The sequence below is a fragment of the Ambystoma mexicanum genome, chromosome 5q (assembly GCF_040938575.1).
Source record: "Ambystoma mexicanum isolate Mex_15411 chromosome 5q, UKY_AmexF1_1, whole genome shotgun sequence".
Lineage (NCBI taxonomy): Eukaryota > Metazoa > Chordata > Amphibia > Caudata > Ambystomatidae > Ambystoma > Ambystoma mexicanum.
The window spans coordinates 39831860-39846777 of NC_090933.1; the positions used below are offsets into that span (position 1 = coordinate 39831860).

At 42.0% G+C, this 14918-nt stretch overlaps 1 protein-coding gene across 2 annotated transcripts in view; it reads right to left on the minus strand.

The window, feature by feature from the left end:
* The window catches only part of ANKS6 (ankyrin repeat and sterile alpha motif domain containing 6), a 934279-nt gene that overhangs the window by 583546 nt on the left and 335815 nt on the right, over positions 1-14918 (minus strand). For both annotated transcript variants that reach the window (XM_069620475.1, XM_069620476.1), the window contains exon 6: positions 1832-1980. In XM_069620475.1, the coding sequence (XP_069476576.1) occupies positions 1832-1980 (149 nt within the window). The remainder of the gene's footprint in view (positions 1-1831; positions 1981-14918) is intronic.

Sequence of the window (14918 nt, forward strand, 5' to 3'; positions counted from 1 at the left end):
TATTTTACCAAAAAGAACTAATAAGCATTTATAGCTTACATCTTTTTTCATATCTTTGTTCTATATTAACAGCTGCAGAAAGAACACTTAAGTTTGATATGAAACACTTTCAACAAGAACCATCAACTCAAGAGATATGCATCAATAGCACACTCTAATGTTATTGTTGGTGTTTTTTACTGTAATACTTTCAGATACAGTGACACCACTCCTGAAGAAAGTTCCCCTACATGTTCAGAGAACTGAAAGATGTCGAGTTTTCTCCATCTAGAGTAAATACTAGATTGACGAAATAGTGATCCAAATATAGGTCGCATGAACAGTGCAAGTTAGAAATTGTTCCCTGCATTGGCCATTGAATCAAATACCCGTCAACGAGACAGAGGTTATTAGATTGCTTCTAAGTCTAAGTGTCACGACAATCGTCTGTTTTTAGACAGCATGCGATTGTTTTATGCAAAGTGAATGGGATTGGCCCACCACTTTTTTAAGCTTGTGTGTTTTCCTATGAAATTGATTATTAAAAAATGAATATGTAATTCTTACAGCGCAAATTTAATGAATGTTGACTGTAAGATGTTGATATGAGCTAACTACCTCTAACGTTCTATATAGTGCTTTGGAGAGTTCCATTGGTAGTTAACTCCAGAAGCACTTTTTTTAGGCTTCGGAGGTCTCAACGACCGCTCTCCCTTTACCAGAGCGCAGTACCGTTTGGGCTGTGGGATGAACTGGTACATGGGCTTGGATTAACAACCTTCCCCTTGCCAGGGACTTGTATTCTTTATACTGCAAATATTACCCCTGTGTGTCACTACAAGAAATTCAAACATTGGTCCATGTGGGGGGTTAGGGGTGGAGTGAATTTATAGCTCATCTGTTCAAGGGAGAGTCACACAATCATTCCTATAGTGTAAAAGTGTAAACGTACATCTGGAGTACAGAAGCAAGGTAGGATGTCCAATTTAAACTGGGGCACTGGGTACTGAATGAGATGGTTAAGTAAGCTGTGATAAGCACACTTTGAGAGGCTATTTTATTATGTGCAAGTAAATAAGACCCAGATATACTCTTTTTTTATAAGGCATTGATGGTGGTTTGGAGAAGGGTGGCAATGTCCTGAAGGTCAGTGCCGAACATGGAACAAAATGATAAGCTCATAACTCTGGTATTAAGTTCTGCCAGGATTGGACATTTTAATTTGAGCTACTGGGATGCCAATGTGAGGGATTACTGGCTGTCATTGGATGAAAGGAAAGCCAGAAGTGGGTGTAGGGGAGTAATTAAATCATCTCCACTGCAATTTTATTTTTTCTGAAAACTTTAAATTCTTGGTTTCTTCGTCTATGCCTATTTACAACATTAATCTTAGCAATTAAATAAGTATGAATATGACAGCTTTCATTATTTATTGTTACTGCTTTGTGAGGGTTTACTATTCTTCATATTCGACTATTTATTATTATATGTGGTTATTAAGGTTGTCCTCTTGGTTTGGGGATTTAGTGGGTAAGCGTAAAATGTGTGCCTATAACAATTGCCGTATTGTGTAGTTGTTTAGTGGACATTCATCATACTATTCCTTATGCCTGCGTCATTATTCTTGGAATACTTATTGACATCTGTATTACATAGGCTATTGCATGTTTTCATAAAAATGAACTGCATGGAAATGAATACTATTCAAGAGTGATTAACTCATTAATAAAAATGACTAAACATTACAAATAGTAAGGATTGTTCACCAAGCTGCATTATGACATTCATTCTGTATTTTAACACATAGGCTTTATTTCCAAAAATAGGCTACAACAAAGATTTCTTATCATACCTTTAATCCTCCCTTATCATCTTGAGGCAGCAGATTGTTTAAAGATGGCTTACTTCTTGAGCGGGACAAATTTGTCTTATTCTTTTGCTTGTTCTTCTCTTTGTCTACCTGCATACAGACTGATGCCAACAATCTCACAAGTTCTGTATCTAGTGGGAAAATAAATGTGCACATTTTAGGACTATGAAAGATCCATCTTTCTCAGTTAGGAATAACCTTTCACACAGACATCCTTTCCATAGACTCATTCTTTGTAAGCTCACGGTTGCCAAGAAATAGTAAATAAAAAATGCAGTCCTTATTGGAGACAAAGTACTTTTGAAATAGTGTTTTTCCCCCCCATTACTTCAGTTGTTTCTCTGCCTTGTTACATACACATAGTTTAAAATATTTACTCTTCGCCATTAAGAAACATACAATATTTTGTCAGTTAAGCAGGACTATGGCAAGTGAATCTCCCATTACTACAAGGACTGCGTGGTAATCACCTTTACAATTTTAATTTGTAATTGTATTCCAGAGGCCCATCTCACATGGGGAGACACTAACGCTTAATCTCCTCCCCGTTTTTGCTTAAACATACTTTAATGTGTCCTAAACAGAGAGTTAAATACTTTTGAAATCATCATGCCTATCTTGATAATCTTGATGCCAATACGTCATGGCAACTACTCTTAAACACAACAAATACTAGCCTTAGAATGGCCATGATGAACTTTCTAATTCTACTCACACATTGTGGTTGCACTGTTAACTTTAAAATATCCATCAACAAACAATGTTATATCAACACGCATCCACAATAATTGTTAGTGAAATGAGTTATCGAATCTGAATGCATTTACTTTATCCAGGATAAGACTTTATTGAAAGCTCAGAGCTTTTGTGGACCTTCCAATTTGATATGAATCTGATTATATTTGAATCGGTTTTAAATTAATTTTAAAATCGAACTTTGTAATGTTGATCATGCTATGTTTATAAGTATTGTAATCATGTTATTGATGACATTGTGCTCAAATCAAATCAACCGAAGGATTGTTTAAAAAAAAAATATTGAAAAGTTGATTTTCCTTTTCAACTATCCAAAAAAAAAGGTTACAGCATTCCATATCACAAAATATCACCCAGAACACAAAGTAGAGGGCCCTGTGAGCCAATTAGCTCCCATGCGGCAATGCCAATAACTACCATTTAAACCCCTGAATCAAACAATGGCGGCAGCTCAGCCAAGCAAGAGCCAAAGAATGTAGACACCAACAACAAGTTGTTGCCCACAACCTCAAGGGTGCTGTTGGCAGAGACTCATCCAGCACCAATCGTCTCAGTTCCCACTCCATGCCTGTGCTCATCTCTCCCTTCTCGTTTTCCTGGGCCGTGGCTGGCTAATCTATGTGCCTTCCATTTCTACGCTCTCCCATGCTGTTCAGTTTTCCCACCTGTTTCACTCTTCAGAGTTTCTGTGACTACTGTCAGTTTGTGCAGACGATGCCTCATTGGAGAAACTCTGTGGCCCCTGCACAAGCAATGTTCCTCCCTACAATTTTCTTTTTCAGGAAACCTAAACGAGACAGATTTCACATGCTGTTTCTGTGGTGTTGGATGCTATGTTTTCAATTCTTTCCTCCTCTTTCTTGGATGCTAGTTTCCTTGCTACGTATGCTCACATTGTTCGGGATGGAAATAAGTATCTACATTTGACCTGGTTCCACAGGTGCAAATAGTTTTTATGTCCTGGCTGGGGAGGACGGGGAATAATGAGGGTTAATTACCCCATACTTTGCAGGCTTCATGAAATCCACTCGACTAGCACAGTCTAGTACCATTTGTGTCGGTTCTGAAATGTTTGCATTCATAAACTGCACCGTTTGTGGTTGCTGTCAAGATGGATTTTTAGAATCTGCCTTGGTGCACAGATTTTAGGAGGCCAACCTAGTTATAGTGAACAGAGGTTAGCCAGAATCAAATCAGTCAAGGCTATTTGCAGGAGTATGAGAGTGGGATCTGGGGTCCATAACTAGTCGACAAAGGGAAGCACACAATAATTCAATTTAGACAAGAATGTATAAAAATACATTATTTACTCTAGGTCTTAAACACACACAAAAATGAAAAAGTGTATATATATATATATATATATTCAGTAAAAAAAAACTTTGTTAAAGGGACGTTATGGTTCAAGTAAAACCGAACACCCCCTGAAATTCGCCAGTTATGCTAAAGTAAGCAACCATAACTCACACCACCACTGTGCACTGCTAAGACTAACAACCAGGACATCAAAGATGACATCACAAATGTCATTGATGACATCACATGTGCATTTATTTTCATAAAAAGTCTGTACAAGAGAATCTTATAGTAATGTTGATCAAAAACTGAAGGGTTATTGGAAAAAAATTTCATGAGGTACATAGTGCATTAAGTAATGCATTGATACGAATACCATTCTATTATCAGGTTCTTTTCAGTATTCTAAGCTAGTCATGTAAAAACAGGCATTGTGTGCAGCATGCATGATGGAGGTGCAATATTCATAATGTTGCCATGTTGAATACTGAAATGATAACTGCTTTCTTATTAGAGTTGTGTGTACTGTGAAACATGTAATAAGTAGCTAATAAAACCTACTTACTACATAATTGCATTATTTCAGACAAAACACAAAGAGATAACACATACAAATATGAGTATATACAGGGAAAGTGAAGTAAGCAAAAAAGCAGAAGAACTAACAGAAAGAGTTTATAATCTAACTGTTTATCTTTAAGCAGAGAAATAATTGCTCTGTTTCAAACCTGCTACTTACTTGATGTATGTGTATAACATGAAGTGACTGGACCCTTAGAAAAGTAGTGCGAGTACAATTTATAGAAATATGAGCATATATAGGGAAAGTACAGTAATAAAAAAAAACTATCAGAAAGTGCTGATAACCCTACTGATTATGTTCATGCAAAGAAAGGATTGCTGTCTTTCAAGCCTGTGTTTTTCGTCTTTGTCATTTGTGATGTCATCTTTGATGTCCTGGGTGTTAGTCTTAGCAGTGCACAGTGGTGGCGTGAGTTATGGTTGCTTAGCTTACCATAACTGGCGAATTTCAGCGGTTTTTTGGTTTTACTTGGAACCATAACATCCCTTTAACAAAGTTGTTTTTACTGAATTTCCTAGGTTTTAGTAGCACAACTTAAGCATAACGTCTCGTTAACAAAGTTTTTTTACTGGATTTCATAGGTTTTTAGTAGTGCAACGTAATAACCATAAAGTCTACGAACATCTGACTTCATTGCACACCTTCCGGAGACTGCCACATGACCATATGCTGGCGCACCGCATGATGACGTGTCTGAGAACCCGTACACACTTCACAATAAGATCTGTGCTTCGTGGACAGTGTGGAACTACATTTTCTACTGATGTAGGAACTTGCAACTTCAACATTTCCCTTGCACAGCTCCAACACCTACTCGTACTCAGCCATTAGCAATCTAGTACACAGTACACACTTTTAGCAAAACTGCTATTTATCTTAAAACGACATCAGCTAAGGCCATCAATCCTCCACAAGGGACAGCACCACTGCTGTAATGAAGGAGCATGAGAAACACTGGCACCTACCTTAGAAATGGCACACGCGCAACATTTTCCCCCACCCACCTACCCCTCCATATTACTGTTTGGTGCCTCTTCCCTCAATTCCCTCCGCAACTTTCGTTCTTAGCTCTCCTGCCAAAAAAAAGCCATCCAAAAACAAAATAAATGTTCCTCCTTCCACCTTTCACAGTTAAAAAATAGAACTAAACAAAAACCGCATAGACTCCATCTACTTTATATTTCTCAGTAAAGTACATAGACGCAATAAGATTTTCCAACATTTCCATTTGCATTTTGTATTATGCCAATGGGAATATTGTGGCGTTCATCCTCCGTTCCAGGGATTGGAACGGTGGATAAAGGGCCAGCAGGCCAAGTTATCAGCCCAATCGAACCGAGAGTGCATAACGAGGTCTCTGGATCATTACCCCCCTTCCAGCCCCTAAAATGGGGGATGAATGCCATTAGCAATCTAGATTTCCAAAGCGGTAACCCGTGCTACTAAAAAAGAGGATTTTTCGTCCTATACCGGGACGCCAAAGTCCCGGTTTAGGAAGGAAAATAATTTTCCAAGATGGCCACCATAGAAAGGGAAGGTGGGGGTTCCATACAGGGCCCCTCTTCGCTTTCCATGGCAGCCTGCAAAAGGCAGAAACGAAACCCTATGACCATATTACCACAAGCACAGTTTTCTTCCCTTTCAAATCTATCCTAATTCCGAAGAACTTTACCACAAAGCCAGTACCAGGTGGACATGGCCACTTCAATCCTATGTTTTGTCCCTTCTGGTCATGGCCAGTAGCCACATTGTCCGGATTATGACCTTATACCATGACCCCGACATTCTGTCCACTGCCCATGGCTACAGCCTACCCCTCAGTCACTGAAGCTGTACCACTATTTTTTAACTACATTATGACATTAAGAAAACACTGCCACATTTCCAACACCATACTTTCCGATCGTTGCCAATCACCCTTACGCAAATTTACTGTAAATCCACCCACCTTTTATTTTCAAAACTGTCAAAAGAATACACAAATAATTTGTCATATAAGGTGTGCACAAAATCCCTACAAATTTTGTAAACTCATTCGAAATCACGTCAGAAATATTCCAACCATCAGTATTACCCCTCACCTTCCCACACATTATTTCATAAGTTTCACAAGTGCAACGTTCAGAAAATATTATTGTCCCGAGGGTTCGACCATGTATTTTTGTACATACGTTGATCTATCGCAAACATTTCCAATGCATCCTACCTCCTTTTTCCTCTTTTAAAAACATATGAAATCTGACAGCAGGGCACGTCCATCTTGTGCTATTCTTATCCATGGCTGCATCTGCCTAAGGTAAACTGCCCTGACGTCATTAAATCATATGCTCCGCACCTGACTCTCACATAACCAACCCTAGTGATATTCAACACCTTTCTCAGTGATGCTCCTCTTCAGCGTAGCCAAATGCGCCCATAATCACCTACGTGCCATGACACACATCGACTTGCAACATAGCACATCACAATTTGAAATAATAAACCGTTTTTTAAAAGAAAACAGTAACACTTTGCAATTTGTAAAGTACTTTTATTTCACAATAAACTCTCGGAGAACATCCAACTATTCCCATATTGAATCAAATTGCAAATTTGTTTCTTCGCTCGTGACCGAAAATGTTAATCGTGAGGCACACGTTCTTTTCCCATACACAAAGTGCTCGTTTTCGATAAAGGAACCGCCTGGGTCGCACAGTGAATTCCAGGGCGTCTGCATGAACTTGGGCTTAGACCACCATGAAAGATGTTATGCTACTCCTAATCGCTAGTGCAGCGTACGGACACATGGGCTCTGCGCGATCGTCCCACAAAACAGTCACGGTGATCCAGCCGTTGATGACTACGTGCACCCGGCGAATAAAGAATCCATCACTTGGCATCTGGAATCCATGGCAATCGCAGTAAGGCAGCATGTAGCTATTTGGAAAACATAACAGAAAATACGTATCAATACCCAACCTTTATTACAATACATCTATTGATTTCTTGATTCGGCATACAGTTTAAACTAATGATTAGCACACACAGCAAACAATCTTAAAAAAGACAAAGAACGTGGAAACTGATGCACAAATCGATGTGGTCATGCATGACATTTTAAAGAAATATTAGCTTTGAACCTGGGTGAATCTAGTGATAGTCTACAAACACCGAGATTCTGCACTCCCCATAACCACAAAGAAATGACAAACACACAAAGATAGTTCAGTTACATTGCCAAAATTAATGTTCAGATAATAATAAATTAAAGCTTGTTCCGGTGTACAGTGTCAAAAGCAAACTAACATGATCTTGACTGTCTCCATTCTCTTTGTGTAACTCAGACTGCGATGCTCAATGCGCTCGCACCAAAGAATCTTCATGAACTGATTTTACATGTGCCTTACAAACGTTTGGAATGCATATCCTTATCAAATGTTCCTTATTCCAAACCTCCTCTCCCTGCATTCTTACTGAATATACCCTTTCCCTCAAGGTCAAAAAACAATTGACCCTTGTAGTTTGAGTCCCATGCGTGGGCCTTTTAGCTCGCAACCAAAAAAAACAAAGCTGGTGACCTTCACTCAGAATCCAAATACATTCTCACTTTCTAACAATATGGCTCAGCGCATTCATGAGAACTGGGACTCGTAAACACGTGCAAAGCCGCTGTTTCCATCAAACAGTGCAGGTGGCTGCCTCAGATGTCAAACTCTAAGGGGCGCCAGTGTTACTCCAATATTATTTTAAATACATTGTAACACAACATTAGTTCTTCGCCTGTACTTTACGCACATTATATTGAGGAACACCTCCAAATGTACTGTATGAACCACCTTTTTACTTCTTGCTGCCACATCCCATCCCAGCCTCATCAACCCTCACCTTCCGAGACAGTATTTGAGAAGTTTAACAAGTGCAATGTTTTGTTTTTTATATGTTTTAGCGGCGATGTCCGCAGACACTAAAACACGGATGAAAGATGGCGGGCGCATCGGAACAATCTGACGCACTTCACGCTCTTCACCATCAAATGAGCGAACGTGTCACATGTCCGTGGACATGACGCGCCCTATCAGCCAATCGTTATCTTGTCCGCGGAGCAAAGAGGGAAGTGTGACCGCGGAGCGGACAGATATCACTCATTTTTTGAGACCTACTTTTTGATCATTTAAAAAAAAAAGTACTGGACGGATTTTCACTAAATTTGCAAAAGCATGCTTTCGGGACCAAACCTCTGCTCCTGCTGCAAATTTGGTGAAAATCCGTCCAGCGGTTTGATCTTTAGCCGTGCACAAAGTTTTTCCCCCATTCACTCTATGGGTAAAAAAGAAATTTTGGGAAAACCCCCTATAACTTTGTCCCCCCTGGACCAAACCTCACCAAACTTTGCAAAAAAATTCAGAGTGGGCCATATACTTTTTTTTGCAAACTTTAGTGAGGATTCGTCCAGGGGGAGCGAAGTTATAAGCCTCCCAAAAAGTGCTCTTCCTATGGGATTAGCAACTTAACCATAACTACACGGCCACTATCGTGGCTGTGTAATTAATAAATATACATATACATATATATACATATATATATATATATACACACATATATATATACACACACACACATACATACACATACATATTTTTTACATTTATTTGCATTAAATAATTATAACTTTTGCAAAAATAATTTTAAAACTTTTCGATTATCCTCTAAAACGTGTCTCTTGAGACAGAATACTAATAGATAAAAAGAGATGACGCACCAATAATGAGCCCAGGGTTCACCCTTCCGTCCCCTCTACGGAAAGATCCCATTCGTGAATGCTACTGCAGCCCATATCAATGGGATCTTTTCCACACTTAGGAGAAGGGCCCACCAGCCTTCCGGGTCCAGTGATGGTACGTCTTTCAACAATAGTCCTAAATGGTTAGTTTTCTACAAGGTCAACCCTGGGAGCAAGTGTTTCAAGGTTTTGAGTCGTCCCTTTCCAAGCAAAAACAGCATTGACTGACTTTCGGGCTGTTTACTGGGAATCTTGATACGATTATGTAATTCCTCTGTAACAAGTTCATATATATACATTCACCATAGGTTCATAAAATACAGTGAAAGACTGAAATCAGCACAGGAGCTAAAAGTGATAGAATAAAGATGGAACCATGTCAGAAGTGATTTTCCTTAACTTCAGCTGTCCTACCAAGAATGGGGCCTTGTGCCCAAACGTCACAGGAGCCACAATGCTTCTCACCAGAATGTATCTGTAGCAGGTAAGGTACTTGTGTTGCTGATTGTTCAAAATAAGAGATGCAATCAATTTACTATGTTAGTAAAATTTGTTCTCTCTCTGATGGTACTACCTTGGTTCGACGACCAAAAGGCAGTCGACTGGATTGTGAGGTGTGGCGGATCAGAATGATGAGACTGGGGTCCACCATGTTTTAACTGTACGTTATTCAAAAGAAAGAGAAAAGGCCTAATTTACCCTAATCTAAGGGTTGCCTTAACTAAAACTAGGGTGCTCCTCATTAGGGTGGAAGTCCAAAATCAAATGTCTGTCATCAGTTCCAAATCTAACCTGTCCTGACCCTACCACTAATACTAACCCACTAAAGACCAGGAGAAGGACTCCCTTCTCCTAGGGTGAAAAGATGTCTTTCCAACTTAAGTGTTCAGTTTCAAGAGGTAGGCTTCTTAATAGCGTCTGTCTATTCTCTTCACCCGCTTCCTTCAGTTCTTTCCTAGAACTTGTCCATATCTTATTTTGTAATCCTCTTGACTTCTTTAAAGTTTCCTTCTCTGGGTATTGACCCCTATCTTCTTCTGTGTCTTGTACTGGTCAATTAATAGTCTCTCTTTCTCCTTAGGCATTATTGCTTCTTCCTCTATGAGAATAAGCCTTAGGTCTCTGGATCTCTGTACTTTTGCCTTGGCATCTGGGTGATGTACCCAAGGTTTAACTCCACCTCTCTTGCCTTTTTCACTACTAATGGGATGAGTAAGAAGAGTCCTGTAGCTATCTTCACTCTTTAAGACTTTCAGTATTACTGGAACAGATTTACTCTTCTTATAGCATTTGTTACTAATGGGCCAAGTATGAGGGTTCCAGTAGTCGCTTCACTATTCTTATAACTTCCGTTACAAGCACCTTGATGGTTTCGGTAAGGAGAAGTTTCTACCCTCTCTCCGTTCTTTGGTTGCTGCTTCCTATCAGCAAATCCTTCCAGGGATTCTTGTTCCGGACTGGGCCTCTCAGTAGGCTCACTGCCCATGGATGTTCCTCCGACAACCTCTTCTCTGCTATTCTAGTCACTCGGGAGGGGTCTTTGCAGAACCTGTTTGAAACTCCCGGGTCTCTCTCCGTGTTCGCCTAACTCCTCCCAGTTTTATGAGGTCGGACCAAGGGTTTCCCAAGTTCCAGGAGTAGTCATTTTGTTGTGTTTGAGTCTGGCTCAGCCTTACTCCATTGGGCTTCCTCGTCTCGGTGTCAGGCAACTGTTCATTCTTTCGTACTCCTTGACGTTTACTTGTCGCAGTAGTGTCTTCAGGACAAGTACTGCAGTAATACATTCAGGTGTTCTAGCTATTTCTTTGTCTCTTGGGGGAGATAAAAAATGGAGTTCCTTCTTGGAACAGGAGTCCATATCCCCAAGATGGCAGTCTCTCCATGCGAGATCCTGCTTTCCGCCACCCCTAGGAGGAATATTGAGTAGCGCGCTCTCCCCCATTCTCACAAGAAGAGGCTCCCATCTGGGGAGAAGTGACGGAATCCCACAATTCGTCACAGAGGATAACAAATACTTGTTTTCAATGTTATCCTAAGGAGGACAGGGGAGACAAATGCTTTGTGTTCCATTACCCCCCTGACTCACATTTTCCCAGATGACTTGATGGGTCATCTGTGGGTAGGGAGCATGGCGGGGGCAGAGGGGGAGGGCGGTCGCTAGAGGTTAGATTTCCTGATGTTGCTTCCAGTGAGTGGTGACCAGAAGCTGCAGATGCAGAGATTCTCCCGGTCGGGTCCAGAAGCAGAGTGGAACCCTTGGCGATGGAGAAATGCACACAGAAAACAGCAGGCGTCGAACCAGTTGCGGTTGTAGAAGTCCTTCCAGAGCAGGACCTCTGGATGCTGGGAGGCTAAAAGTCGCAGTGAAGGCGACTTATACCATAAACTGGCCGCCACCAAAGCTTCGGGGGCAAGGGCAGAACGGCAATAGTTCTGCAAGGTAGCCCACTAGAGGACACTTCTCAAGGCTCAGGATCGCTGGCTCGTCGAGACTGGTTGGTCCCACTAGTCCAAAGGTTGAAGTAACGCACAGGGCCTTTGTAGATCGGCTAGTAGAACAGGGCTTTAGCAGGCAGGACGGGGAAGGAATACCAGGCCTCTTCAAGGGTTGTCTGTAGATCTTCAGTCAGCTCTTTGTCTACAGGGGATTCTTGGATCCAATGCCGGTTTGAAGAAATGGATGCAGGAGTCCTCTTATTATCCAAAATCCAGCCTGGAAACAAGTCCAAGCCCACCAACAATTTGCACCATTCAAACAGCCAGTAGTTATCCAATCAGGGACAACTACTGAATTCACCCATTCCCCAAACCCAGACTCTCCATCACCACAGACGTTGAGTGGGACCAGACAGTCCCACCCCCTTCCTGCCACACACACACACACACACACACACACACACACACACACACACACACACACACACACACACACACACACACACACACACACCAATAGCCTGCGAAAGCAGCAATTATTAACAATCACCTTGAGTAATGGATTCAGTACTCACAATAGTTGTCTTCAGTGTGGATGAAGACCAAATTGAAGCCGCAATTGTAGATGTGTCATGAGAATACCTCCCACAAGGCGTTCAGAGGCCGGTAAAAATGGGCTCTGTGCACCTCAGGGGCAGTATCTTCGGGAAACCCTTGTGGGGAAGAAAACCTGATGAATGGAAGATCCGCATTGCTGTAGTAGTCCAGGAAGGCGTGGTGTAGCAGGCAGGATAGAACAGCGAAGCGGTGGTTTCAGGAATCAGGAGAGCCAATCCGGAGACTGTAGGTTACTGGAGCAGCACAAGGAAATTTCCAAGGAAGGTAAGTGCATGGAAAACTGGGCTGAATACCAGCTGATGCAGGATTCAGAAATAGCACGAATGACATCTCAATGCAGGTAAGTGGGGGAGACAGGGCGGAAAGGAATGGAACCGTTGCCGAAGTCCCGGGACGGGAGAAGCCGCGGAACGCAGCCTGAGAGCGTAGTGGATTGGGAGGAGCAGAGCTCCGGAGAGGAGAGTACCGTAGAGAAAACGGTAGAAAAGGAAAGAAGGAAGACGGAAAGGAGCGGAGGAGAACCGCAAGTAGGAAGGCTGGAAAAAAGGATCAGAAAAAGGTTGACCGAACAATGCGTTCAATAACAAGGCAAGGAAAAAGATGAAACGAGGATAAGAACAACAGCAATGCTTGGAAAAACAAAGGAAGTGCTGAAGCAAGGCTTGGCATGGGAGCAATCACAGTAGCGACACACTTACCCGTTCTCTGAAGGGAATGATATAGTATCGGGTAAGTGCGGCGTGATTTTGGAAGAGTCTAGACCTACACTGGAATTTCTACATAGGGAACCAAGAAGAAGCCATCTTGTTTACCACTTAAGGTATTGTAGATGGTGTTTTCTTCATTGAAACCACAAGGATTTTGGGGGAGATCTAACAGCAACATTCCCTTGTAAGTACATGGCCTTATATGGGATTTCCTGACCTGGCAGGGCAGGAAGAAGGCCAAACTACAATATGGCCAAAGAACAAGCGAAAATCATGTGGCGTGGCTATTTTAGAGCATTAGCCATATGCAGTAAATGCAAATGTGCATACTAGAAATAACAAAAACGGTAAACATATAACTGCTGCCACCAGATTGTCTTTAGGCACATATACAAGTAACCAAAAATCCCAAGTGTAAAAAAATAGTGTGAGGAGTCAGGAATGAGAGTCGGACACAAGGGGTTCAGAGTTTTGTTCAAAGACTTTTATTAAAATAAAAACCGGGAGGGAAAATGCCTCTCTATCCTTGCACTGGAGGCGTTTCCATACCTAAAAGCAAAACTAAGGGCCTGTCAATGTCAGAAAGTCCAAAGTATCACCATCCTGTACCGAAACTACTATTCTGGCCCTTAAACGCTAACAAAATAAACGCTAAGGTGAAAAGAGTAATTGCTTTGGCATTAAGTGGTTTATAAATGTTCAAAAGAAGAATGCATAACACAAAGGTTCCAGAAGTTCTTTGTTCCAGGGAGCGATTCCCTTCCCCTGGATTTGTCATCCCTCTGTTGTATGTTTAAAGAAATCAGTTCTTGGAATTTCTCTTAATCCACAATGCAACTGTTGCACAAAAACAACTTGGTTCTTCATCCTTATCTCGTTAGGGTTTCTGGTGTACTCTCCTGCCAGGGTTTCACTTCTTATTTCCTTGCTTTCACAAAGCTTTTGGCTGTTCCAGCTATATGGACTCCTTTTACTGATGTACTTCTGGTACACTGCTCAATTTAACTTTAGCAGGACTGTCCCCATGTAAACACTCTTGCACTGGCCTGGTATACTATCCTGCCAGATGTCATAGCCACTGGACAGGAACCCCAGTTCACATCCCCTAAAGGGTCCAGAAGGACCCAGTCCTGGCACCTTCGGTGCCAGGTTCATAAGAAAGTGTGCTCTGCACACTTTTTCCATTGGGCACGTGTCATTCCATCTCATCAGTGAACCACGTGTATCTGGGCCGGGCGTGGCAATAGGAATCAATGAAGATGCACGTGCAGCATCATTTAGGAGTGGCAGGGTGGAACCATCTAGCAGAGCAAGGGAGCATGGTCAGGACCAGGCTATTTAACCCTGCCCCGCCCGTAGGCCTAGGCTTCGTGTTATTCTGCCTAAGCAGCGTAACGCTCACCGCCGCCTGAGAAGCATCTTACCCATTTTTCAGTGCAACCATTTCGGGGAAGCCTCTTACCTGTCTCCCAGCAAACCATCTCAGAGAAGCATCTTACTTGTCGTCCAGCGAAACCATATCAGAGAAGCTTCTTACATGTCATCCTGTGAAACCATCACGGAGAAGTATCTTACCTGCATAGCCAGCCAAACCATCGCGGAGGCGCAACTTACCCGTTTTCTCCATCAGACCAGCTGAATCATCGCTTAAGCGTCTCTTACCGGCTCGCAGTGACTCCATCCGCGATCGACCAGAGCGCACTTACCTGGCTCGTGGAATACAACCACCGACTGCACGCTTACCTGAGCTTCAGCTAGGACACCAACTACACGGCCAGCTTCGTCGCGGTTGCAGGCATCCTTCACCCGCCGCCAGGTCCGCGCACCGCAACTCTTCTCCAATCGCCGCCAGACTATACCTGCAGGAGGAAAGAACAAATAAGGTTAGAAACCTAATTGAGACATTTGCTAGGT